General features: G+C 40.7%; 1 protein-coding gene across 6 annotated transcripts in view; it reads left to right on the top strand.

Annotated features, from left to right (window-relative positions):
* adam12b (ADAM metallopeptidase domain 12b) overlaps window positions 1–27,012 on the top strand; it is a 120,383-nt gene that overhangs the window by 48,325 nt on the left and 45,046 nt on the right. For all 6 annotated transcript variants that reach the window (XM_039621929.1, XM_031742247.2, XM_039621930.1 and 3 more), the window contains 5 exons: window positions 2,517–2,590; window positions 22,120–22,198; window positions 24,891–24,967; window positions 25,624–25,813; window positions 26,546–26,611. In XM_039621929.1, the coding sequence (XP_039477863.1) occupies window positions 2,517–2,590; window positions 22,120–22,198; window positions 24,891–24,967; window positions 25,624–25,813; window positions 26,546–26,611 (486 nt within the window). The remainder of the gene's footprint in view (window positions 1–2,516; window positions 2,591–22,119; window positions 22,199–24,890; window positions 24,968–25,623; window positions 25,814–26,545; window positions 26,612–27,012) is intronic.

The following is a 27,012-nucleotide window of genomic DNA, read 5'->3' on the forward strand; positions in this document are numbered from 1 at the left end:
AAGACCTTTGTGATGTTAAATTGCGAAGCTTTTACGTTCAGGGAAACGGGGTGGTCATGGCGGCACGTGGAGTTTCACTCACTCGCCAAAACCAGTAACCTGCTGTCGCTCAAAAACACAATGTCCAATCTCTCCCAAAGTTCGCAGGCGTGATGAGACTCGAGCTCGGAAATGTTTGTTATGCCATTTGTCAGCAATGGTTAGAGCGCCACCTAGTGGGACGACTATAATAATGGTTGAATGAGATGAAATTTTAGCTGGTGGTTAAATGCATGAATTCCATCAATGTGACATCAGATCGGAAGCGCTGGTTTTAGGTGTTGGGCTTGGCTCGACGCTACCGGGGTGCGAGGGGCCCTCATATCGCTGCTTGCAGCTTTAATTATTATTATTATTATTATTATTATTATTATTTTCATTGAAATGAATTGCCTTTTTGAGGGCTTTAACATGCTCAAAAACTCATGAAATTTTGCACACATGCCAGGTCTGGTGAAAAATTTTGTATTTTAATGGTTTTATATATGAGCACTGGGAAAAGGCTCTGTAGCGCCACCTATGCGTTGTTAAATGCAGCCCTACGAACACATCTTTTGAGCTACATGTATGAAATTTGGCACACATGTGTATCATGCCAAGACGAACAAAAAGTCAATGGGACCATTGACGCAGACCCAACAGGAAGTCCGCCATTTTCAAGTGAAGGTGACATTTTGGCTCCAATTTTGCCATTTCCATGCCTCGAACTTTTTCGAACTCCTCCTTGGGATTTTGTCATGGAAACTTCATATTGGGACAGTGCCAACTACACACCTGGGCCATGTTAAATTGCGGAGCTTTTGAGTTTTCGTGATACGGTGAGGACGTGGCGCCATGGCGAATTTCGATGACTCGCCATGAAAATATTATTGCCTCTCATTCTGTCATACATGGTCCGACGTCGACCAAAGAGAACACATACGATAAGGCTCCACCCCTGAACATATTTCAACTGCCATATTTGACACCAGGGACAGCGCCACCTAGTGGGAACAGGAAGTGTCATGTTTTACACTTTGGGGTACAGTATTGTTATGGTTGACATCTGCAGCCTCAAATTTGTCCAGGAAAGCCATAACCAGTTGGTCTTGGGTTAGAGTGAAAACTGTGACTTTTCGTGAAAGGGTGTGACCCCAGCAGCATGGCGAACATTGATGTCTCGCCATGAAGAAACAATTTAGTATAACTTAATGAAATCCAGTCTGATCAGTACCAGACTTTAAAGGCATGATGTCAGACCTGCCCTGAAACGATTGATGTGCCCATTGTCAGGAATACGTAGAGCGCCACCTAGTGGGAAGAGGAAATGTCATGTCTTACATTTTGTTGTACTGATTTTCACAGGTTCATCGTGGCCACTTCAAAAGTGGTGAATATCACCATCAGTCCCTCATGATGCTTCAGTGAGATAATTGTGACTTTAAACTGAACGGCGCACCCTGGTGGCAACGCGTTCACCATGAACAATGAAGTGGAGTTTGAGCGGCTTGGGAAGTTTAAAATGTCTTGAAATTTGGCGCACACCTCCAATGTGATGAGCCCTTTCTTGTTGTTTTACCATTTTCATTGAATAGTGCAAAATGGCTCAACAGCGCCCCTACAATATTTCAAAACATCAGCCCCTGCTCTGTGTTTTATCTATGAGTCTGAAACCTGGTAACCTTATAGGAGGTTTGAAGATGTACAAAAAGTCTCTTGGAGCAATATCCCAAATCCAACAGGAAGTCAGCCATTTTAAATTTAAAGTGTAATTTTGGCGACATTTTCCCTCTTTGCAGGCACCGTGGTTTGACGAACTCCTCCAAGGGATTTCATCAGATTGAACCATTCTCCAGTGTGTGGAATCTAAAGACCTTTGTGATGTTAAATTGCGAAGCTTTTTACATTTAAGGAAACAGGGTGGTCATGGCGGCATGTGGAGTTTCAATTACTCGCCAAGAAGCAGTAATCTGCTGTCACTCAAAAACACAATGTCCAATCTCTCCGAAACTTTACAGGCATGATAAGACTCGAGCTCGGTAATGTTTGTTATGCCATTTGTCAGTAATGGTTAGAGCGCCACCTAGTGGGATGACTATAATCATGATTGAATGAGATAAAATATTAGCTGGTGGTTAAACGCATGAATTCCATCAATGTGACATCAGATTGGACGTGCTGGTTTTGTGTGTTGGGCGTGGCTCGACGCGCTGGGGGTGCGAGGGCCCTCATAACGCTGCTTGCAGCTTTAATATTCATTGTAATTCTATTCAGTGGATTTGTTTCCATTAAAGGCTTAAGGATTGTCATGGTAGAAATGGAAGTTGATTCCAGATTTGGGAGGTGAATGATGTGGAAGTTGTCTTCCTGTTCCTCTAGCACTATTGTGTCTTGCCCCATCCTGCTTTGTGCACGAAAACGTCAGCTGAACCTTCACGTACATCCACAGGCAGGATTGGTGATTTCTGGGCATGACCTCATATCTTTTTGTGTTTCAGAGATATCCTGCATCGCTGCAGCTGCTGGTGCCTGCAGAAGGTGAACAGCTGATCCTGTTGCTGGAGAAAAATGAGTGAGTTTTTTCTTATGATTCATTTTAATACTCACCGTGTGCGTTGGGTTAGAGGAAACTGCATGTTTAGTATGCTAATCACACACAGAGTCAATAGATAAACCATGCTCCTGACTATTGCTTCCTGGAGTTACATATGCAAGAGGACAAGACATTGTGTGGGTCTAGGATACAGTATAGTGTATTCAAGGAGGGAGAAAATAATATGTCCCCTTGTGATTGGATTCTTTTATGGTTCAGTCTCTCTGAAGGGCTAAGAGATGAAAGCTGATAAAGAATAAGGCAGAACAGAGCTCAGAGGACATGCTTGTCCTCCCCTTCTTTGCTTTTCAGCATCTCTCATCACTTCTCTCCCTTCCATACTGTGGAAAATAACACTGTGAACTCTGAAACGAGGGGTGAGGATCATGTAGAGTTCATAAATATGTAAATACAGCCACACAAAGTCTCGCGCAAACTGAGTTATACTGAGAAGAAATATATAGAGAGAGGCAAGAAGGATAGCTGTAAAGCCAAAAGAAAAACCAGGTTACATGTCCGGGGGAAATTTAGAATCTTACAAGAATGATGGCATTACCGATTCAGGTCTTGTGTCTGTCAATATTTGTTATTCAGACGGAGTGGAGACATAATATTTTACTCTGCTGCTTTGGGATACGGATATTGACATTGAATTGATGGACTTTGTTCAGAACTGGTGAGGCCCCCTTGTCACTGCTAACTCTCAGAACAAACTCAAATTGGACTTTTGAGATTCAAAATGCAGAGCTGTGTGCGAGACAGAAAATGAAAACCAATAACTGTTGTCGAAATTTAGAAATCAAATATTGATTCACATCTTTATTCTCCATTTTAAGGAGCGATTTCAGCAAGTGGTCTATTATGTGAGCAGATGAACAAATGAGTTAGCGTACACCCCCTAGGTACTCTGCCACTCCACGCTTCGATAATTCAAAACACTTGCAAAACAAACTAGAAATCAGCTCATGCCCCTCTCCAGAAACTAAACCCTCCTTAGAAAAACACTGTCCCAACTAACCCTTCCATTCCTTGCTCACCATGTGACCTTCTGTTACCTCAGCATCAGCTGTGAGTCATCCGTCACCGGCTGTCACCAGCCTGGAAGCATGCTGCCTTTCCCATCCGGCGTGTCAGGCCAGATGTGTCCTCTGATATCGCTTCAGCAGTTCAGCCAGCTCAGAACAGGTGGTCTCTGACCTCTACGTGTGCCTGTTATGTCGAGGGCGCATCCGTTGAGTCTGGGGCAGAAGGAAAGATGAGGGCGCTTAGGACAAAAAGTATGTTTGGAGTATAGTGAAGTCCTTGAGGTTTTTTAGCAATATTTAAGATTCAGACACATTGTCTCTGCTTCCAGCGTTTGGTGGAGGCAGACACAACATGCGCTTCTGAGGTGCTGTGCAAATTAACATTTTTTTAAAACCAAATCTGCAATTCTGCCTGTCAGTACATATTTCTTCACCGGATAGTCATCATAGGCCATAGGATTAGAAATAGGGTTGAACTTTGCAGATATTTATTCCGTGATTGTCTCTGATAGGGGACTTCAGGATATGACTGTTTAAAGGTATAGCTCATTTTCAGAAACAGCAGTCAGTGTCTGTCCTAAGCAATGTTTAGACCCTCAGGGCCTTTTCATTTCTATCCAAATCATAATGATTTTTAACAAAAAACTCCAGGGAATATCCTTGGGCTCATGTCTAGTGCATCTGAAATTTAGTCTTTTGTATAATTTTTCAAAATCACGCTTAAGGTTTGAAGATTATAATCAAAGTAAAAGCGGTTCGTCTAGCAAGCCTTAACACAACTGAATTTAATTAGAGGGAAAATGTAGTAAAAGCATTAAATGGAGTGAAATTTCCAGAATGAAGCAAATGAGAACAAGAACAATTTAGTGCTGGTATTCAGGAATCGGATACATCTGAATGTGGAGAGCCCTAGATCTCAGTAGTGTTTCCTCTTTTTGCTGAGTTATTGCAGCTTTTTGGTGAAAGCTCATTTTTAAATTTTATTTAATTTTTTATTTTTTTGCTTCAACGTGCTGAGCCCGTGCAGTTTGCTCATTTGGCGCTGCTGCAGAGCACACCTGTTCCATGGCAAGTGTGAAATGATCTCAGTCCTTACCAATATAAACAAGCTACCAGATCCAATTAATAAACTGCTGTTTGTTAGCTGCTTGGCGCTGTCCCAGGCAAACTTGGCTATAGCAGGACAAGTACAAATCTACTGAGGAAGAGATCAGAGGAGATCTTCTGTTTGCCTGTGTGCAGAGTCAAAGTCCCTTTATATTTGTACAACTTGTAAATGAAGTGTTACTGCACGAACACCTGAGCTTCAGCTGAATTTGTTTTCCCCTGATGTTAGAGGCTATCTCTTTTGTGCTCTTGCCAGCCACGGGGACCAAACTGTCTGAATTCAAAATGTAAGCAGCATAGATTTTACATTCTTTTGTCAGACCGTCATCATAGCTTTCGAAAGAAGAGCCCTGCAAAGCTTATTTTCAGAATATTCCTCTTTGTGAATATTGGCTCCAAAAAAAGAGTCACTTCTGTGGAAATCTTAGTACTTTTGCACTGTACACTGTATTTTGGCTTTTATTAGTTTTGTACCCATGCCACATATATATCAGAGAGTTAGTTCAGCCTCTCTTGAATGCCATACCATATCATTTTTCCTTTCCATCACAGTTCATTCAAAGTTGGCAGTAAAACAGAGACAGAGGCGACATTATATCCCCATTTTCATAAAAGCAACATGAATGTCATCATATATGATATTTAAGGCCTGACCTGTTGTACAGCGCAAACTGTGCTAGACAGACATGCACACCTTTGCCAGCAGTGGCTGCTTTGAAGTATAGCATTGATCAATAACACTGTTGCCCGGCTTTAAATGATTAATGGTGGTCATATGGGACATTACACATTAGTCTTGATTAAAGACTTCAATAGCACTGTCTGGGGGACAAAGATACTTCTGTGTGTGTGTGTGTGTGTGTGTGTGTGTGTGTGTGTGTGTGTGTGTGTGTGTGTGTGTGTGTGTGTGTGTGTGTGTGTGTGTGTGTGTGTGTGTGTGTGTGTGTTGTAGTTTAGGTATTACTCATACTTTGGGGACTGAGGCATTATGGGGATATGGGTTAGAAGGTAGAGAGGATCATCTGATAGTCGGAAGGTTACTGCTTCTATTCCTGGTTCCTAAAGGCATAAAATACAGTGCTGTATGAATATTAAAGCTAATTATAGCTTTATATGTGAAATACACTTTATAACCAGCACTCTATTTCCTATTTTATGGAGACAAATGTTGCTGCATTGTAAATAATTATAATGCATGGATGAAATTTGAGGTTAGATTCGGTTAACCAAGTAGTATTTATGATTTTTGATTAAGGATAAAGTACGTTCCCATTAAATGAATGCAAATCAGTGAAATGAAGTCATAAAGTCACTGAAGTCATGGATACATAACTGAAAGACTAGTTGGTGTTGGGGCTGTTGCACTATATGTTCACTATATATGCAGAAAACTAAGAGTCAAGTTTATATATAACTGTGTATTTTCTGTTGTCTTTTTGGAAAATGAGTTAAACTTCAAATACAGCGATTACCACATTTACCAGACCACCACAAGGGGAAACGTTTATGTCACAGCTGCCCTAATTTTTCTCTAAGAAGAAAAAAACTATTGGGGATTTCAGTACTGTACCATGCCATCTTCTGAACAAGTAAATGCATGAATATTTAAATGCCGAATAATGTAAACTATTGACCTGCAACAGAGTTGTTGAGAAAATAAGTACTCAATATGATATTCAAATATTTCCTATTTTGAAAGGTTTTCCCGATGCTGTTGAATGGAGTTTACTCAGAAGAGATTTTTTCTTGAACGCTTGGGCCCTTTTCTTAAGCAGTAAACACATAACACAATTTTCAAGCTGCATTCCTTAAACCACTTAGACCAAACAGTGAATCACTCATAACGACTCTTTTTTTCACAAAAATAAAAGAAGCAGACGGGGGGGAAAAAAGTCTACTGAACATTCATGGCGCACTTCACTGGAAAAAATAGAAAATATGGCATTCAGGACATGGTACCATTATGTGGCCGTTTACAAAAAGGGAACAGTGACAAAGAGGGCGCACGCAGGCACTCACACACACATTTATACTGGCAACATGATGTACTGAAGCGTCAGTAAAAACCTGATGATCCACAAACTAAATGGCCTGTTCTCTTCTCTTGATCTCCTGTTCGTGGTGGCCACGGAGAATCAGCTGTGATTGGGTTGCACTCTTTGCCCTGCCTCCTTCATTGTCATTCCATGAGCGAGGTGTATCGCAGTTCCTCAAATTTTATCTAAAATTGCTGCTCTTGTTCTTACTCTTCATCATCCATCGCCTCTTGCACACTGGTTGCTTCTATCATCACTGGGGTCAGTCTTCAAATCACTGAGCTGTTTGTGGACTCTGATCTGGGTTCGTGACATCATTTGCAACAATTGTGGATAATTTTGAGCTATTGTGTGGAAGCTATGTGCTGTATGTTTGAATTCTTCTGCATGTGGTTAACATTATGTATCACAAGTTCATAACCTGTTTTAGTGAGTGTGTTTTTAGAGTTTTGCATGAAGATTTGATCAAATCCGTAAGTTTTGTCTAACGTTTTGCAAAAAGTGATTTAATACATGTTTAGAGAATGCAGTTCTCTTTTTTTGCAATTTAAAGAGTGAATACATACGCCATGCATGCTTATTGTGCTTCACTATGATTTATAATAAAATACATCTTTTCAGCTTTTCTTCTTGAAACACAATGAGCTGGATGTGTCCATACTCTAACTAGCTCACTACACAAGACCATGCATTTCCCATTGAGAACATTTCCTTTCATTCTTCTCTGGCAGGAAAGAAAAGAGGAAAGAGGCCTTTTGAAACACATGGCCACATCTAAACAACATCATTATGCTTTTGACAAAAAATCCCCATAGCAACATCCTCAGTGTGTTTTCCAGGGGAAAGAAGATGCACTCTATTTCAATAACACAGCTGACAATGCCAAAATCTCTCTCGTCGCTCACCACAGAGAAGATATATTATTACCCAGTCCATTCACTGTGGAGAGTTTTTGGCAAAAAAAGAAAAAAGAGAGCAATCCCAGGTTACTGTCGACTATGAGATAAGTTGAACTTTATGCACTTCTGTTTTTCACTCAATATTTGTATAAAAAAACTGGCTTACCCATGTGTTTGGTTGTCAGCTCTGGTACCTAAGCAGGCCTGTATTAAGGATTGCATGTGTAAGTACTCGTTGATAATAAGTAATAATGGCGTTTTCAGGCATTCCAAGTAAACATGGTCAGTAAACAGGTCAGAAACTGGATCCTGGATGTTGAAAACAGCAGCAAACTTTACAAGCATCACTTCCTCTACTGGGTTCCTCCTGCACCAACTCTTCCATCACTCCCACTTCCTCTGCTCCATTGACTCTGTGATGGAGTTGTAGCGATGCTTGCTTCCTGTCACATGTCTCTCTGTTTCTCTGGCTATATTCAGGTCCCCCTGCTGCCACCACCCCCAAACACCCACTTCTTATGCTATCTCTTCCTATCCTCTCCTCCCACGCTCCCCACATGCTCGCTTGTGTTTTCACTGGTGGCAGCTAATCTGTCACCACGCAACCTGAGACCCTGTCAAAGCCACCGGTGGGAAACGTTGGACCCCAGGCTGCTGTTTGGTGCCAACGCATGTGTACTTGTACTTTGGTGCCAACTCTCTGTATGACTTTGTCTTTGGATGCCAAGCCATTTTGTTGTGCCTGTCACAATTAATTCAGGCATTATTAGGTTAAACACCTACAGAGGATTTGGGTTAGCGGCTTTCTTTGCTCCATTCAGTTAAATAGTTGTTCTCAGACTTTGTTTTCATAAGGATTAAACACAGTGGAACATTGTATTTTATTTTGTTCAGTGGCATTGGAAGGTTATTTTTGTTGCCTTTTGACAGAGCCAGGATATCTGTTTTCTCTTGTTTCATGCAGGTTAACTGCAGTAACAATGGGTCCCTTTTCCTGCTGCTTGGTCAGCCAGAAAAACAAAATACTTTGGCAGTCGGGTCTATACATGGACGAGTATCCCGAAACACACATCCAGTTTGCTTGAGTATTGATCTGATTGTGAATTCTACCTCTCTGACATTGCATTTGTAGTTTTTGTTAAGCTTGGAGCGCATAGTAATCACATTTTGCCTCCTGCCATCTTTAATTAGTTAGCTGAACAGTTTGCGGATAATGCAGATCGTCCTTGGGGACAGTTGCCCAAATCTTGAATGACACAATGAAAAGGAGAGAGAGGGAGGGTAGTTTTAGGTGTTGCTTTTTTTTCTTCGTTTTTTCTTCTTTTTTTGAACACTTGGGTCAAAGCCAAGCTCGCTCAAAGACTCTCGTATTCGACACTTTTATCCTCTACTTAGAAATACTTAGAAATCTGAGGTTAGTATTGAGCCAAGACATCAAATCATCCAATTTGATGTCATCCAACAATCATCCAATCACATGACAGTGACAGTGCATTTAGGCATGTAGGCATGTACCTGCTAAAGTTCAAACCGAGCATCTGAATGGAAAAAGAAGGTGATTTGTGGCGTGGTGCTGTGCTGCTCAGGCCGGTCTGAGTATTTCAGAAACTGCTGATGTACTGGGATTGTCCCACACAACCATCTCTAGGTTTACATATAGTGGTCAGGGACGAACTGACAGAAAGGCAGTAGTAACTCATTACAACCAAGGTAAACATAAGTACGTCTCTGAATGCACAACATGAGAAACCTTGAAGCAGAATGTCTACAGCAGCAGCAGACGACAGTGTGTGCAGGAAACTGAGGCTACAGCAGCAGGGGATTGCATCGAGTGCCACTCCTGTCAGCTAAGAACAGGAAACTGCAATTGCATTGGCTCACCAAAATGAGACAATAGAAGACTGAAAAATTGTTGCCTTATCTCACATTTGGTTGGTAGGATCAGAATTTGGCGCAAATAACACAGAAGCATGAATCCGTTTTGCCTTGTATCAACAGTTCAGGCTAGTGGTGGTGGTGATATTTTCTTGGCACACTTGAAACCCCTCAGTACCAACTGAATTACCACAGCCTACCTGAGTATTTTTGGTGACCATGTTCATTCGTTTAAGACCACAGTGTACCTGTCTTCTGATAGCTTCTTCCAGAAGGATAGCACACCATGCCACAAAACTCAGATGATCTCAAATTGGTTTCTTCAACATGACAATGCATTCACTGTAGTCAGATGGCCCCCAGAGCCACCAGATCTTAATCCAATAGAACACCTTCAGGATGTGTTGGAACGGGAGAGTCACATCATGGATGTGCAGCTGACATATCTGTGCTGCGTCATGTTATTATTTCAAAATGGAACAAAATCTCTGAGGAAGGTTTCCAGTACCTTGTTAAATGTGTGTGATTAATAATTAACTGTGCATAAAGAAAATCACATAGTTCCCACTGTAGATACATATGTAGCTTTTGCAGCTTGCACTTGTTGAATAGAGCACTTACAATTCGACTGCCTAAAACTGTTGCTGGACTGAAACAGATGAAGTCCGGTATGTTGGTGAATAATTTGAAAATGTGTTCCAGGTATTGTTGTGATTGGCCTTTCGCTGAAAAAGTTTAATGCACTAATGCAGTATATCAGCACATGGCATCATCTATTTGGTCCTGCTGCAGACCTATTTTTAGGTGTCTGCAGCAGCAGAGGGGATGCTGAGGTTGTTGTCATAGCACTTAACTAATATGGTCGTGTTGGTCTCTCTCTCTCTTTGTATTGTAATTTATCATTCATATAAGGGGATATCGTGAAACCTAACACATACCATACAGAAAATGGTCACCTGTCAACGGTGCTAGTTAGGAGAACACTTAGCATCCTGTGAATGTAAGCGATTCACTATCTAGTTTCGGAGCGCTTTGCAGAGAGTAAGAGGCTCCTAATGAGACCAAAGGGGTGATGCATTTGCAGCCTTGTTCGCAAACCTTTTTTGTTTTAAATTACGCTCTGTGATATACTCAGTAGGGCATCAGTGGAATGAACTGTTGCCTCGGTGTCGGTGAGCAGAAAATCTATTATCTGTGCTGGAGTTTTTGATATGTGGAGTGGGGCTACAGATGTTGATGCATAATGTCCACATTTATCCTGGGCATCATTTATCTGCATCAGCAGGAAATATGTCCTGGAGAGTGTGCTATATGAGCGATTACATTACCTCACTGTACATCAATAGATTGCTCAAGATAATGAAATGCATGTGTGATTTGTACATTATCATGCACATTCATATATTTGTCTACGGCAGGATGCAGCCATTACTGTACAGTTTGTCATCGGATTTCAGTTTCTAGGCCAGGGAATCAACCTGCAGAGTATATCATAATAACGTTTCACACACAACCTTTCAAAACCCTTAGCCATAAAAGCCTGGTGTAAAGGCTTTAATGAGAAATCTTTTTCAAAGCAGAAATTGCTTTGTGCGTGATTCACATCCTATGCCATATCTCAGCAAGGAATAGAGAATGGGTCAATTGTAGCAGACCCATGAGAAATAAGGACTGAGACAGAACAGCTCAGCAGCTGTTTTACACTCTCACGGGTGTTTATCTGATATGCTTATTGCCAGCAATAAGACTCAGAATGCCATCAGTCACTGCAGGTAATAGAAGATATGGACTATAGAGTTGTTGTTTTTTAATTCCTGATGCTGCTTCAGCACTATGCGTGCAGCAGTTTAAGCGGGTATTGTCATTAACGTTGCAGATCCGTTCAGTTTAATGTCTTCCTTTCTAAAATGTGTATGCACACTAGTGTATACAATAAAAATTGCTAAGTGTAGAATTTATGCATTTCAAAACTATTGTGTTTTATTTGATTAAATGTAGATTCTTAGTAATGGTTCTTAAACTGTATTTATATCTTATAATAACTAGACTAGGGTCTCATTTTTTATTGGTTAAAACACAAGTTGCTGTTGTTGTTAACAATAAAAAAAACTATGTGCAGGCAAATAATCTGATTCATTTCAGTACTCATTTTAAAATGTATTTTCTTTGTAGTAAAATTTTTTAGTTTACTGAAAATCATTTTCTTACAAACATTGTTATTAAAAGTAAGCTATGCGTGTCTGCGTGTGTGTGTGCTGTTTGTTTTCAGAAGCATGTACTGCAGCTTCTCTTCTGAATTGGGAATAGCAGAAATTAATCACTGACACGTCTTAATCGTATTGCAAATAAGAAGCTGAGTTTGTGAGATAAGCACTTTTTATGCTGTTTAGAGAATTATCCAAAACTGCCATGTTTTTTTGTTGGTTTCTTTTAAGTAAGTGAACTCAGAAACATGTATGAGGAACATAATCGGTCATATTGCTGCAGGTGCCTGTCCATTAGTGTGACTGTGTGCATCTCAGAGTTGTGCCGTGTTACAGCAGGCTTAGTTTAAGTTACCAGAGGGCTCCTTAAAAGATGAAGTTGACACATGTAGACTGATAGAAACAAGTCTTTGCTGGCCACTTTGTTAGGTACAACACTTTAACTGTCACATGGCAGCAATTTAATGTTACTTGTAGTAGTTGTCAGTGTCAGGTGTTCTGAGTATTTCAGAAACAGCTGATGTACTGGGAAAATATCCAGTTAGTAGCAGTTCACTGAGAAAAAAATCCCTTGTTGCAATGCAACAGTAACTCAACTAATTGGTATAACCAACCAACCAAGGTATACAGAAGAGCATCTTTGAATCCATAACATAAGGAGCCTTGAAGCAGATGGACATTAGTAGCAGAAGACCACAGTGGGTGCAGGAAAGTGAGACTATGCTACATACGAAAGATTGGAAGGATATTGCCTGATCTGATGAGTCTTGATTTCTGCTTTGACATTCAGATGGTAGAATCAGAACTGGGAATAAACAGGATGGAAGCATGGATCCATCCTGTCTGATAGAAAGTTTATTGGTATATTACTGCTGTCCATGTCTGTCCCTTTATGACCACTGTATGTCTGTGTTCTGATGGTTGTGTCCAGTAGTCAGAAAGCTCAAATCAGCCGTTTTCTTGAACACGTCTCTGAGTTCAATGTATTGTCGCTGTCCAATAAAGCACCTTTTTGATGTGGTGAAACAGGAAGTTCACATCAATGACGTGCAGCTGAAAAATCTGCAGCAACTTTGTGATGCTATCAAATCAATACCGGCCAAAATCTCTGAGGAATGTTTCCAGCACCTTATTGAATCTGTGTCACAAAGGATTAGGGCAGGTCTGAAGGCAGAGGAGGGTCTAACCCAGTACTATCACAGTGTACCTAACAAAGTGTTCAGTGAGTGGATAGCTTTTAAATTTAGTTTGACTCTCCAAGCTCTTTGGCAAGTTTAATTCTCAAACATTTCATGCTGGCGAGCCTTTTTAAATACTGATCAAGTTTAGAAAACTTAATTTAATGGAATAACGAATGGAAGTAAAATATTTATGTCTACAGTTGGGCTGAATGAATTTTTGTGTAATGCTTAGCAGTCTGCCCTGTTTATCTTAGCACTGTGTTCCCAAATCTCTGCAATTAATTTAGCCTCTTTAATGTGACAGTTTCATATAAATACTGAAGATGATGGCCAAAGACTTAATAAACAGTGCTTAATCTTTTAAAGTTATTACTACTTTACATTTATTTTTTAGTGATATAAGATCAGTGATATTTTTTAATCCTTTTACCGTCCTTGCTTGGGTTTTTTTGTAGCGACAGCGACTTTTATGGCATCTGTATCCTGTGGTCAGTGAGTGATGAATCGTGGTGCATTAAATATATTTAAAACGCAGGCATGCTGCAGACTGCTCTCACTTTCTGTACTCTAGGTATCAGTGAACCACTGAAACTCAGAAAAGGAGCTGTGATTAAGTTAAAAGCACTTCATTGTTTTACCACCCGTAGCCCATACAATAATTGGCATCTCCTGCTCAATACCCAGCAACCATGACGACTTATGTTACCCTGCATCAGCGTCAGTGACAGACTGTTCACCCCGATCCTTATGTTAAACTGATACATCCGTGCCAAGTGAAAGTTACCAACTCCACCATGTTTGCAGGGTAATGGGCTGGAGAATGAAAGATTGCATGCTATTATCTTATTGGAGAATCAGTATAGGATCTGTGGAAGTGTAAAGAGTGGGTTTAATGACGTGAGACGTTTTTTAAGAGGAGGGGAAGAATGCCTCATGCAGTCTGGGACTGGAGAGATGATGGTCTGGGACATGTGTAGTCAGTGGACCATGTTATAATAAAGTAGTTGCCTAATGCACCACACGTGCCCCTTGCAGCTTATAGTTTAAAGTTTTCTTCCTCTCAACTTTTAGATTTAAGAAAGGAGGAAAAGTGCCGGATGTGATGGATGGATGTGATTGTGGGAGAGCAGGAGCTGATGATGATATGCACCAGTTATTTCTTCTTCTTCTTTTTTTTTTACGAAAGAAATGGCAGAAGAAGACAGAAATCAAAGGGAGGGGAAAAATGAAAGACATCTTTAATGTCTTTTCTGCTCAGCTCTTAATTGCAAATTTCCCCTGAAGGCAAAAAAAGTATGGCTGAACAATGAGGCTGCCCAGGGGAAACACCATAGATTAATTGGACAGATAGGAACCCTCTGACATTAACATTTATGCATTTGTTTACTCTTTTTCAATGAATAATAATAGGCCACCTCCCTTGAAGATCCCTACTCTCTCATTAGTTCCAGTTTGTAGTTTGTTATGGATGGGAATATCGAAGCAGTAAACGAAGAGGGGAAAAAAAACTGTTCAGAGCCGTTCGTCGCCGTTCTGGGCAGGAATACAAAAAGTATTTCCAGGGAGAGTTCAGAACATTTTATTTCACAACTTTTAATGGAGATTGCGAGCTTCTGTACAAGTACATCCATTATCTATATTATTAGCTTCACTATGCAGAGGGAATATTGAAGAAGGCTTTTTGGTGTTTTGTTGGGACAAACGCTAAAGACACAATTTACAATATGAGATTTTGACAGTGTTTTGCTTAATTAGAAGTCATCGGTTATCAGATATTCAGGCATTTTTTACATTTTTTGATGTTATTTAGGTTTTTTCTACTATCCCTCATCTATTTGAAGGATAATGCTCACATAAAGGGTTTGTAAGATATATTTGACACATTTCTGCTTTCACTGTTTTACTCCCTGCTGTCTTTTCTTATAGAAATGGCACACACTAACTATAGAAAGCTGAAGTAAGTACACCAGCTCTTTCCCAACCAACCTACTGGTCTTTTTTGGACATGGAGAAGTCTATGTGTCTTGAGGTGTCCTTTGGGTGGTGCTTCAGTAGTATGGGTCCATTGTTATGGAGCTCTTCAGTGAAAAATAGCTTGGCATTGTTGGCAATAAGTCAGACCCTTTCCCACTGAGTGTACCACTCCAGGGTTTCCTTTCTTCACCAATTTTTTTCACATCCGTTATGGACAGAATTTTCTACGTGAAGCCAAGAGGCGGAGGGTGTCTGTGGTCTCAGCATCTTGTCTTTGCTTTTCCAGATGATTTAGTTTTGTCGGTTTCACTGACAGATGGTCTCCAGCTTGCATTCGGGGTTCTCAGTTGGAAAAGGGTGGAGAGCTCTGTCTGGGTTGGGAATGACTTGCTGCGCTAAGTAGAAGAGTTTGGGTGTTTTGGGGTGTACACTAGAGTAGTGACTTAAACTAGGGCAACTGAACTTGCTCAGGAGGGTATCTGGGATTTCTCTTAGAGACAGAGAAAGAAACAAAGTCATTCAGGAGGAGCTTAGATTAGAGCTGCCATTCCTCAACACTGAAAGGAGCCAATTGAGGGGATATGACTAGCGTATGTTCTGGATGAGGTGTTTCAGGCAACTGGGGTATGATCCCAGTATAGACCCATGATACGCTGGAGAGATTATATTGCTCTGCTGGCAAGAGCTGGCTGTGGAGCGGGAGGTCTGAGCATTTCTGCCTAGACTGATACCCCCTGAATCATAGACCTGGATAAGCAGGAAAAATAAAAGCAGAATGAAAAATAGTAGACTGAAAATAACATTATAAAGTTATTACGTTTTTTTTTTCCTAAATGCACAAAACACTTCAAATCCTCTGGTCACAAGGATGCTAAGATTGGATTTCTAGCATGTAATCTCTATATGCTCTTCCACTGAAAGCATATTTTGCTAACATCTTACGATATAAAGTGTTTATGGCTCGCTGCTCATTGGTGGCGCTGATCTTGCCTCCAAGCATTTTGAGTTTGTGCCATCATCATCTTGTGCCCAGAAATAATCTGTACTCCTTTGTTAGGGTTATAAAGAATTCATGAGCTCCTTTAGCTGCACATTTCACAAGCAGTCTAATGTTTAGCTGCGTGAACTCAGAGCATTAATTACAACAAACAGCCTCAGTGGCGCGATATGTAGAGAAGATGCAAACACCCGAGGCTAATTTTGCACAAGATGGACAGGTCGGGCCTGCATTTTAGCAGCAAGCCATAGCCAGAGAGAAGTTAGAGGACTGCCCTGAAATTGTGCACAGGCCTCACTCTTGCTGTGCTGTAGATGAGCACGCTTTCCCTCACACTGATTTGAAAATGTATTCCCCCTTTAATGGGAGCAGGGAGAGTATGACATCATGCTCTTTGTACAGTTATGAGGAAAAATATGTTTAGCGTGGGAATTATTTTTTGGTATTAAAAATTCCGAAAGTGTGGGCCAGCAGCAATGAAACAGTTCATTCTTTAACAGCCCTGCTGTGCCTCACCGCTGCTAACTGTGGTGCTTGGCGTTATGTTCACAAGCGAGGAAAAATAATAACAGTGATATAGCTTCAGCAGAAATTGCAATGTTTCCCACCCAAACTGAAGTGTGCTTTCATTAGAAATATCAAAAGGTTTGGGGTTTGACACCGTAGCCGTTTTAATCCTTGTTTTGCACCTGCAGCCTTTCATTTTTATCCAAATTCTGTTATCATTTCTTAAGACTCCGTTGCAGTAAAAAGCAATGCCAAGGAAAAAAAAGCAATGGGTGGTTAAAAAGAAGAAATATCCGGAAGCATGAAAGATAAGGTTACCTTCATCAGGCTATAAAAGAAAATAAAACCCTTTAGAGTTGAAAAGGACATGCTGGGTTTCAGAGGGAGAAGGCTTATTCAGAATGAAGAAAGTGACTCCATTATCACTGAGTGCTTAAAAACCTCACCTGCTGTACAGTAATACGATCACCTTTCACTCATGCTTTAAAGTGATCAGGAGAGTGGGGCAATCCAGTATGGATGTCTGCATGCATTGGTGTGATCAGAGTCATTTTTCTTAAAAGAGTCTCTCCATTTCCCATCAGTCACCAACCTCCCAGACTTCTCTTATTCCCCAAGGAAACAAATAAGACAGCTTTACCATTATTTCCTCTTATTCATGTCTGATATTCCTCATTTATGCAGCCTACAGTCCTCGTTTTCTTAGGTAACAACTCAAACAGTCATGAAAGAAACTGTATGGCCATTGAAGTGTCATGTTCAGGAAAAAGTTTCTTAGAGTTTATTATGAGATATTTCTGTTTTTTACCTGTGATTTCTGTTATTTTTAGAGCGTGTGAGAGCGAGAGTGACAACCTTTACTAACTGTGCCCCTGCCATGATTCATCACTCACCTCTGCTTTCAAGCACAGGGAACAATGTTTTTCCCTCTGCGGTTTACTTTACTGATGTGATGACTTCAGTTGCCTTAGGCGCCACTTCGAGCACACAATGCCATGAAGCCTGAGGTGAGGGACACAGACAGACAGACAGGGCTGTCTGAAACGAAAGCTGAACCATCTTGGCGACTGAGAAGGATGAAAGAGTATTCGGATATGAAAAATCAACTTTGCTTGTACGTTGTGGACACGGCCAACCGGAGATTTAATCATTTGTATGTGCAGGGGCACTTTATTTTAGGAAAAAGTGTCATCATGCGGACCTCTGAGGACTCGCTGCAGGATTTTTTTAATAGTCAAGCAGCTGCTCCCTCTGTGACTTCTTCCTAAGCAAAGAGAGATCTTGACTCATTAAGGAGCTATCTTTGCTTTGGTCAGTCAATATTTAAATAGGCCTGCCCCATCAGCCTGCATGTTTGATATTCATCCAGTGCCTGCTGGAGCATATATAATGGAAAATCTTAGTCTGCTCATCCATGAATGTGACTCTTTAGTTTCGCTAATGGTGGTAGTATAAGTGTTACTATGAGACCCAATCCTTTGCTTGGCTGGTATGAGTCTCAATGTATGCTTGTTGGATTTTTTTAGTTTAATAACTTTAATAAATATAAGGTGGTTTGTCATGAAAGTCTGTATGGATATTGATCCATATAAATGACCTCTTGGCGTCAAAATATCCTAACAGCTGCTTGATGACTTGCCACAAAGTTTGGCACAGGCATTTATTTTTCCCTGGTGATGAATCCTTGTAAATTAGATGAGATTGGGGTGACTCGGACTTAGGATTTAGAGTCTTTGTCTGTTTTATTTAGTCATCTGCTAATCGGAAGGTTGGTGGTTCAATCCCTGGCTCTTCCAAAGTAAGGACAAGATACTGAACCCCATCAGGGTGTGAGTGTGCGAATGTTAGGTTAGAAAAAAGCACTTTTGTGAATGTGTTTGTGAATGAATGAATGAGGCATGAAGTAAGAAAGCGCTAGAAATACGTTATATAAGTACCAGTTCACAAGATTAGCTTTCACTGTGATCTGCGATTAAAGGAGAAAATATTCGACCTACAGTAGCAGCACCTGTAAAGTTAGCAAACGTTATCACAATAACACTGGAAACACACAAACTAAGATTATTACACAGTTCTAAAATGCTGCACAAATGTTGCCCACACATCAGCTTAGGTCATTTTTATTTCAGTGTGAAATGTCTCAACAGCTATTACATGGCTCGCATCAATTTCTGAACAGACAGTCCTCTTCCCCAAAGTTGAATATGTAATAAGTTTGGCATTTTTCTAAATTTTTATCAGCCGCTATCATCAGATGTCATTTTAAATTTCTCCATACCCCCCAACGTTAATGATATTCTCACCCACCTCGGCTGTGTAGCTGCCTAACATTTTGACCCGACACCTTAAATTTCAGTGAGACAACAAAGATGAAAGTAATGCAGAAATGGACATGATGACTCTTTCATGAAGCCAGTAAAGAAGATTAAAGGAAGGCTTTTCTTTAATTATGTAGTTCAGGGAATTTTTTTGTTTGTTTGCTTCCCTCACTCCTCCCACCCTCACCACTGTCTCTCCCTAGTTTTCTCTGGTTTTGCTGGCTTGTACACTCCGGTGCACTCACAGCCACAGCCACAGCCAAGCCTTAGCTGAAGGCACACTGAGCTGTATGTAAATCAATTTGGAACGCAGCCGTATGTGGAAATAGAATTAGACTTGTCAGCCACACCTCTTTAGTTCCTCTCTCGTCTTCATCTGCCTCTGCTTCTGTAGTAGTCTGCTCTTTTTGGAGTTTAGCATATGCTACCATAAGTAGCAGCTATAGGAAGGCTTAGGGGTTAGGCTTGTGGGGGAGAGGGGATTAAAAGAAATCACTGAAGTTAGCACTCTTCAAAGGAAGTAGAGAGGCTGCAAGAGGAGCCACATTGCTCTCAAATGGTTCCATGCTCAAGGGGATTTGTGTAATGGTGAATTATTACATGAGACACAGTCACATGTATGGAAATGAGTTTCTGCACTTGCACAGAACGTCGTGCGCGCTGGATCAAGAGAGAAAGATGTTATTATAAACATCGATCTGTGTAAACAGCGAGTGATGCATTTAGTTTCAGCTTCATCGATCACGCTGTTGTAGCGAGTCTTTGTCTGTTTGATTTGATTTGTTCTTTTTAAATAAAACTCATCAAAATACTTGCCCAATTCAGAGACAACAACAGTTCTATCTCCTGTAATTTCAGATATGGCAGAAAATAACATCTGCCAGTTTGTTTTATGCCTCTAAAATGAAGAAGGGTCCTCTGTGGTCTGCCGTAATGAGTTTTTATGCTGTCCTTGTCTGTATTGTCCCTGCATTGTGCTAGTCATATCTCTGCCAGCCTCAGTTGTTGTGTAGGATATAGTGTAGCAATCCACTTATGCCAGCAGATGGAATGGAAACACAAATGTACTGTATGTTCATCAGAGACGTCAGATTTCGAAGGCCAGATCGGCTATTTCAGCAACACAATGAGTGTTCTTGCAAACATATGTGGGAGTCTTGATTTAGATTTACTGGAAGGTCCTTTCCAAATAGTGAATCATGCTCCTAATTATATTTAAACATCACACGCATGAGCAGCACTCTAGCCTCAAAAGGCAGCTGTGGAAAGCTATTCATCTGGCTTTTTAGAGACAATCAATAATTCATGCAGTTATTTCAGAAAAGTTAAATTAAATCTAAGGAGGCGCATGTAAGATGGGAGATTATTCTTTAAGACAAATATTATTTTCTGCCTCCCAGGGGTGCTGTTAAACAGCCCGTCATTTATCACAATTAACCTGAGCGGCCATTAGTGAGCTGTTAATTAGATACTACACTGTGTCTAATGAATCGCAACACACAGTTAGGACCACAGAATCTGCGGTTATTGACTTAAACAATTACAGGAATGAAAATGAAAAAGAAAATGTGTTTTTCTTTGTGGAGGTGTGATATAGTGGTGTAGACACAGAGTCATCCCGCAGAGCATAAAACATCCTGCAACTTATTCATCAGTAACAGCTACGGAATAAATTATCAGTCCTCACAGTCATTTTTCTCATGTGGAATAAGGACAAGTAAAAGATTTATTTATTTTCCACATGATTCAAAAATGTCAACACTTTGTCTTTTGCAGCATAATCAGGGAAAATTCAAGGCAGCACTTGATGACGGAGGCGGGCTGTTGGCGCCAATAAAAATGGCTTAATTATATGGAAGTGTACACTTTCTTCCTTAGATAGCTGTGTTTTAGTTAAAAACATGACCATTCTACGTACTGGGTCAGATACACGACACAACATTAGACAGTGAGAAACAGAAGCATGAAACAGTCTTCAGCAGTGTAAGATACACAGATACGGACCAACTGAGCTGGAAGATAACCAGTGAGGAAATTCTCTGCAAACGCACAGTAAACATTCATGGCCTCATAAACTCTGTGTACTCTTGCCAACAAGTTGATTACAGGGAGATTCCATCATGTAAATCCTGCAGCTTTTCCACAGCGTGTGTCTCAGTCCCAGCGGCCACACTGCCCCTAAGCTGGCTTTCCCAACATGTCCCAAAAAAATACAGCACGAGAGCATTTGCTTGGAATTACCGCTCACGTGACACAAATCCCATCTTTACGGCAAAGTGTGTCTTCCTATAATTGTGCTGTGGCTGTTTCCGAGCGCCACTGTTACACGTTCACTATTAAGATACATATTTTGGGCTTTACCGAGAAGCATGCAGCATCCTCTGATGTGTCATCAAGTTTTTATGAGACGTACCGGGCTCTTCAAAGTGATTACTGGCCGCTCGGCTTATCAGATTTGGTTTAGAGCTTGCTAATGGCATGATAAGGCACATTAAAGCGATAATAAGTATTTAATGAAGTTTAAATGTGGTCAGGCTCGGGGCACAGAGGATTGATCTTCCTATAAACGGGTGATAAAATAATTAACTGTAAATATCCAGATAAGACATTAAATGGTCCTGTAGAATGGAAGAAAAAAAACACACTATTGGCTTAATGCCTCACCATTGCCACTCGTCTCATCTAATTCTGGTTTTTGGTACATGCGAGTTGTGTGAGATGGCACAGCACTGTGGGGTATGTGTGTGATCTAGTTTTTAAGTCTCCTCTGTTACTTTTTTGCCATATAATCACCTTTAGTATAATACATGTCAGACTTGCAGAACGTATTGTTGGTTTTCTGGGTATTTCCACCTCCCTCTCTTCTTCTAATGCACTCTAACACACACACATCCTGAGATCATCCTGCCTGATGTCAATCTGAGTATACAGCTGCAAAAAATGGGTGTTGCTGCTGCTCCTTTGCCAATGCTCAGGGTGGGTCTCTCCATGTCCATCTGTTCATGGCCTGTAGAGGAAAGCACACCCACTCTCTCTCTCACACACACACACACAAGTGACACACAGTTGAAAAGATGTGCACAGACACACACTCACGCATGCTGAGAAATTACATCAGCATTTGGTTCAACTTGTTCATGCTGAATGCCAGGGGATTCAAGGACACTTATGAATCACATAATAAATTTACAGAAAATCAAGTCTCTCCCCGCCTCGGACTGCTAAGTGTTTCATCCGCATCATCCCCCAAATCCTTACAAGCAATCTACATATGAAGTCAACTGAGGGTCAAGTCCTCCTGGTAGTCTGAAAACAAAGTCTTCTTTTTTCTAATCGATGAGTAAATAAATGGGTTTTTTATGCTCTTGTTATGTTCTCTTCTTAGGGGTCTTTTTGCCAGCCATTACACCGAGACACATTACCGGGAGGATGGAAGTGCAGTCACCGGTGCTCACAACTTCACGGTAGGGCAGCGTTGGAGTGCTTTTGACATTTATGGTCAAGTTGATGTTCAGCGATGCTGCACAGTCACGTTGTAAAAAGTGACCCTTTAAAAATACTCACAAAGACAGACGAGTTTTCTCTTCTTGCAGAGAATCAGCTTTACTCATTTAAAATCAAATCTAGGACAGAAATGAGAGTTTTGTTGTCGTGTTTTTTTTTAATTGCTTCCATGTGGTCGAGTGTGTATTTGAAAGCCTCCCACTGTTGGTGAACACACTCTATCCCGTGGCCTACTTGATGATAAGCTGTGTTCATGCTGGTAGTTTTTCAGCCAACATTGCCATCAGGATTTTATTATGGAATCCCCTTTTAGCAGATGGTTTATTCTTGACTGCTTGTTTTATGCTGTGTTCATGCTAGCTGTGCGAGGCGAAGTGCTCGCTAGTCTTTGGAAACGGAGAAAGTACTTCTCAAGGCTTTTTAGTGTGTCACATGGATGGTTGAAATCAGTTTATGTGGCTCAGGGAAAAAATAGCACAACTGATCCTTTATAAAAAGCTGTTTTGTTTTGTTTTTGACATAGTTCACAGCCTCTTGCCCTTTTTGCTGCCTAGTTGGATTGTGGACACTGGGGACACTTATTAGCCAATTTCCCCACAGTTTAAATTTTTATCATTCGTTGGTGGATGTAAGAAGAATTCTACCAGACTGGCGACCTTCAGTACCTGCTGAACAAGTGTTAACCATGATTCAGTGGCAATGAATGTGCTGTACTGAACCTGCATTTCTATATATTTTTCATATGCAAATGATTTAAAACCATTTGCTACTCTTCTAGCATACAAGTCCACACCTATAAAACAAACCTGACCTGACCTCTAATTTAGGATGTAAATTGACTCCTGAAGCAGCTTAGCAGTGGGTCATTATTTCATGCTGTTTAACAAAACATTATTCAGTTCTTGTCTGTCTTTGGTTAGAATACCCCAATTTGGACATCGCGTAGCTTCAGAAAAGAGTCGGAACAATGCACTGCATGTCAGCTAACAACTTAAAGGAAATGAATAACTTAGATACCAAGAGGTTTACAGTCATGTGAAAAAGAAAGTTTTCACAGATATTTATGTAGCACTGTGAATAAATAAGTACACCCCATGATTCACAGGCTTGTAGAACCAGCAATAACTCTTCTTTACAGTCTTGCTTCAGTTCATTGAGGTTCGTGGGGATTGGTTTATGCACAGCACACTTAAGGTCCTGCCCCAGCATTTCAGGTCGGGTTGAGGTCTGCACATTGACCACTGCAACACATTGATTCTTTTCTTTTTTCAGCCATTCTGTTGTAGCTTTGCTGCACTGCTTGGGATCACTGCCCTGTTGCATGACCCACTTTCAAAGCTTTAGTTGTCAGACAAATGGCCTCACGTTTGGCTCTAGAACACTTTGGTATACAGAGGAATTCATGCTAAACTCAGTGACTGCAAAGTGCACAGGTCATGTGGCTGGAAAAAAAAGCCCAAATCATCACCCATCCACCACTGTTTGCCAGCTGCTATGGGGTGTTTGTGTTGATATGCCGTGTTTGGTTTTTACCAAACATCTCCACTTTGGTCTCAGATGTCCAAAGGATGTTATTCCATGTTTTTAACCTCTTAATGCCCAGCGTATTATATTTAATGCATCAGCTTTTAGATATCTGCATCATCAGTGTCATTGTTGTCCCCAAAAACCTAAATAAATGACATAATATAGTTTTAAGGAATAAGTTGCCAAAAAAATCCTGGTTGTATGAAATATGATACAAATTAAAGCTTAGTTAAAAAACTAAGTATTTAGTCACTCAACATTTAGCTGCTGTAAAAACGTCAGAGACACAGAGACAGTCTCTAACTCTACCTGATGTTATCCTTTGTAAAAGGTGAACCTAGCTAGGTCAAACACAGCCTGAGCACAGAGCCTTTATAGCTGTTCTATTTTTATCCTTAATCTAATGATTCTCAAATCCATTACCACCTAGTTCATTACCTTGTAGTGAACTTGTTAAATGGGAGTTGCTTCACTTCATCTTTTTGTAAAAATCCCACCCCAGATTTCTTCCTACTGGAGTTCAGTATAGGGAATGAGAAATGGTCAGTGTAGTGGGGAATGACAGTTGATTTAAAAGGGCTGGAGTGCTACTAGACAGTAAATGGAGGTCTGTATTCCCTCTTAATGAGAGTCATTTCCTCTGCTCTCCTTGTGGTCAGACAACAGCGTTTTCACTGTTTCTGAGGAGCCTTAAATGTCCCCTTTTCCTTCCACTAGAGCAGTCTGATGGATTAACGAAAGGCGAACAATTACCATATTACTGTCACCTCCCATGCGTGCCAATTTTTCTGCTTTCTCTTCAACTTTATAGGTTGCATTAATTTTAAATGGCCTGTTTTTTATAGAGAGGGAGTGTAGACAGATTTCTTCAGAGCATGCTAATTTAAATGAACATGAGTTGGGACAGCATCAGCATAGTTCCAGTGTCTTTTTTACTGTGTTGCTCTTTTGAAGTCAGGTAAGAGCTTCAGTACAGCGAGAGGAATGTGACAAGCTGCTTTCTTCTTCTGCTTTTTTTAGTATGACACATTTTATATCACACTTTGTTTCTTTAAAAGTGTTTCTTATTTCCAACATGTAAAGGGTTTTTTGTTTTGTTCACATTAAAAAAAAAATGTCTTTTAGAGTCACTGCTACTACCACGGGGAAGTGCAGGCGCATCCCAGCTCTGACGTTACCCTCAGTACCTGCTCAGGCCTTCGGTAGGAATCTCAGGCATCATTTTGCATTCAAGCAGCATCACTACACTGCCCTTTAAGTGCTATTTGCCACTCCAATGTTTATATTTGCTTAAGTCGCTCAGCACAGCAGCCCATCTCTCTTAAGCCCTTAAGCGTGCTGTCAGTAAGTTGGTGTGACTCGTAGGAATTGGTGAAATGTCACACCTCATTGTCTTTACTCACCGTGGGATCCAGTAAATATCTGGACTCATTTGGGCAGTAATTATGATCTTGCTGTTGCTACAAAATGAACCACAATCCAAAGTTTTATTTAAACTGGAGTATTAAGCATGCACATTTTCATCTGTTCTGCTTAATCCAACAGCAAGGAAGCATTTTGGGAATAGAAAATGTTAAGTTTCCCCATAAGGACCATTTAGATTTGTTTAGGTTATTAAAGTCTGGTATGTATTTCTGATCTGACATTAAAAGATGTGATTCTTTCAAAAAAAAATGAGTCTTTTGCTCAAAAATAAACAACAAAATATCTGGTTTTAGTAAAAGTGGGCTTGCAGGAAAAGAGCCAGCCCGGTTGTTATGTATTCCATTAGAGAGAGCCCATTTAATCAAACTCTGCATTTGAGAGACTGGTCATGCTTTGAGGTTTTGTTTTCCAACTTATCCTGTTGTCTCCGCAGAGGCTTCATCGCACTTGAAAACAAGACATTTATCATTGAGCCTGTGTCTGGCGATGACACCGGAGTTCACTTCATTTACCGAGTGGAAGAGCTCAGACTGACCCCCGGAGCCTGCGGCCACAGCTTCAACACGTCCTCAGTTGCCTCTGAAAACCACATTGAAAGCCCCTTCAAGACTTTCCACACAAGGGTGAGATTATTATTGGGTTTTTCTTTTTTATCACAGTGTCACTGGATAAAGCGGCTCAGTGCTACATTATTGGTTTGCAGTTTTTCACCATTAAGCGAGTCTGAAGGTTAGGCCTATCATTGAACTGATTAAAGATAAATGGGCGTTTGACCAAGATGAGTATATTGGCAAGCATTCTTGTCTGGATGAGTTCCCTCAGGGTGTTGCCTTGGGTTTGACACTCATTTTATCAGCGTTGAGAGCACAGAGTCAAGGGCTCACGCAGAAGGTTTGGCCTGTGCTTTGCATTGAACAGGTGCAGCATCCATCTGCCCCTATTTCCAAGCATTAAGAACTCTGTCTGATTCAGGAAATGAAACTTACCTATATACAGTACTTAATTACCCCTGAGTGATAGATTTTCTCAACTTTGGGTTTTTTTTTAAAGGAAATAGTTCTGAATATCAGCTGGGACAAAGCCTGGTTTGCAGTTTTTTAGCCTGCAGGCTAAAACCAGATACCAGGATAGATACCAGGTTATATCTTTATATTTAGTGTACAGACATTTAAGTGTTATCTTCTCATCTATCTCTTGGAAAGAATGTAAATACCTTTTTTTAGCCATTGCAGTTTTTAAAGGTTCATCTTAAGTCTTTTAAGTAGAAGCGGTGAGAAATGACAGAAATAGTGTCTTGATCTTCTACGCATTTCCTAATAACTGTCTAACTTTTCCCATCTTTGTTTTTATCACAGCATAAAAGACATGCTCAGAAGACAACCAAATATGTCGAGCTGATCATTGTTGCAGACAACAGAGAGGTAATGCACCTACTTGCCTCTCTTCACAAATGCAGTTTTTGACCAGCAGAGATGACACACTGAAAGCCCACAATCCTTTTGTGGTATAAGCATGAGCTGTAGCAACTATGGAATAGATCCCACTGGAGCTGCAGAGAGGGATGAGTGTGCGACAAGCAGTGTGGTCTCTTTTCTGACAGGAAGTTCTTTTTTCAATTTCCCAGCAGAGCAGACAGGAAACGGGGAAAAACCATGTGGATAGTGAATAGTCTCCCATAAGCACTGAAGAGCTATTTGTGGGGCTTCCTCCTGACAGCCCTCTGCTAATGCCACTGACCTGAATGGGAGGAAAGGAAATGAAAGGAAGGATAAGGGATCAAGTATGTTGTTAGGCTTAGATATGCAGTCCAGCATCAGTGCAG

Source organism: Oreochromis aureus, linkage group 13, assembly GCF_013358895.1.
Source record: "Oreochromis aureus strain Israel breed Guangdong linkage group 13, ZZ_aureus, whole genome shotgun sequence".
NCBI lineage: Eukaryota > Metazoa > Chordata > Actinopteri > Cichliformes > Cichlidae > Oreochromis > Oreochromis aureus.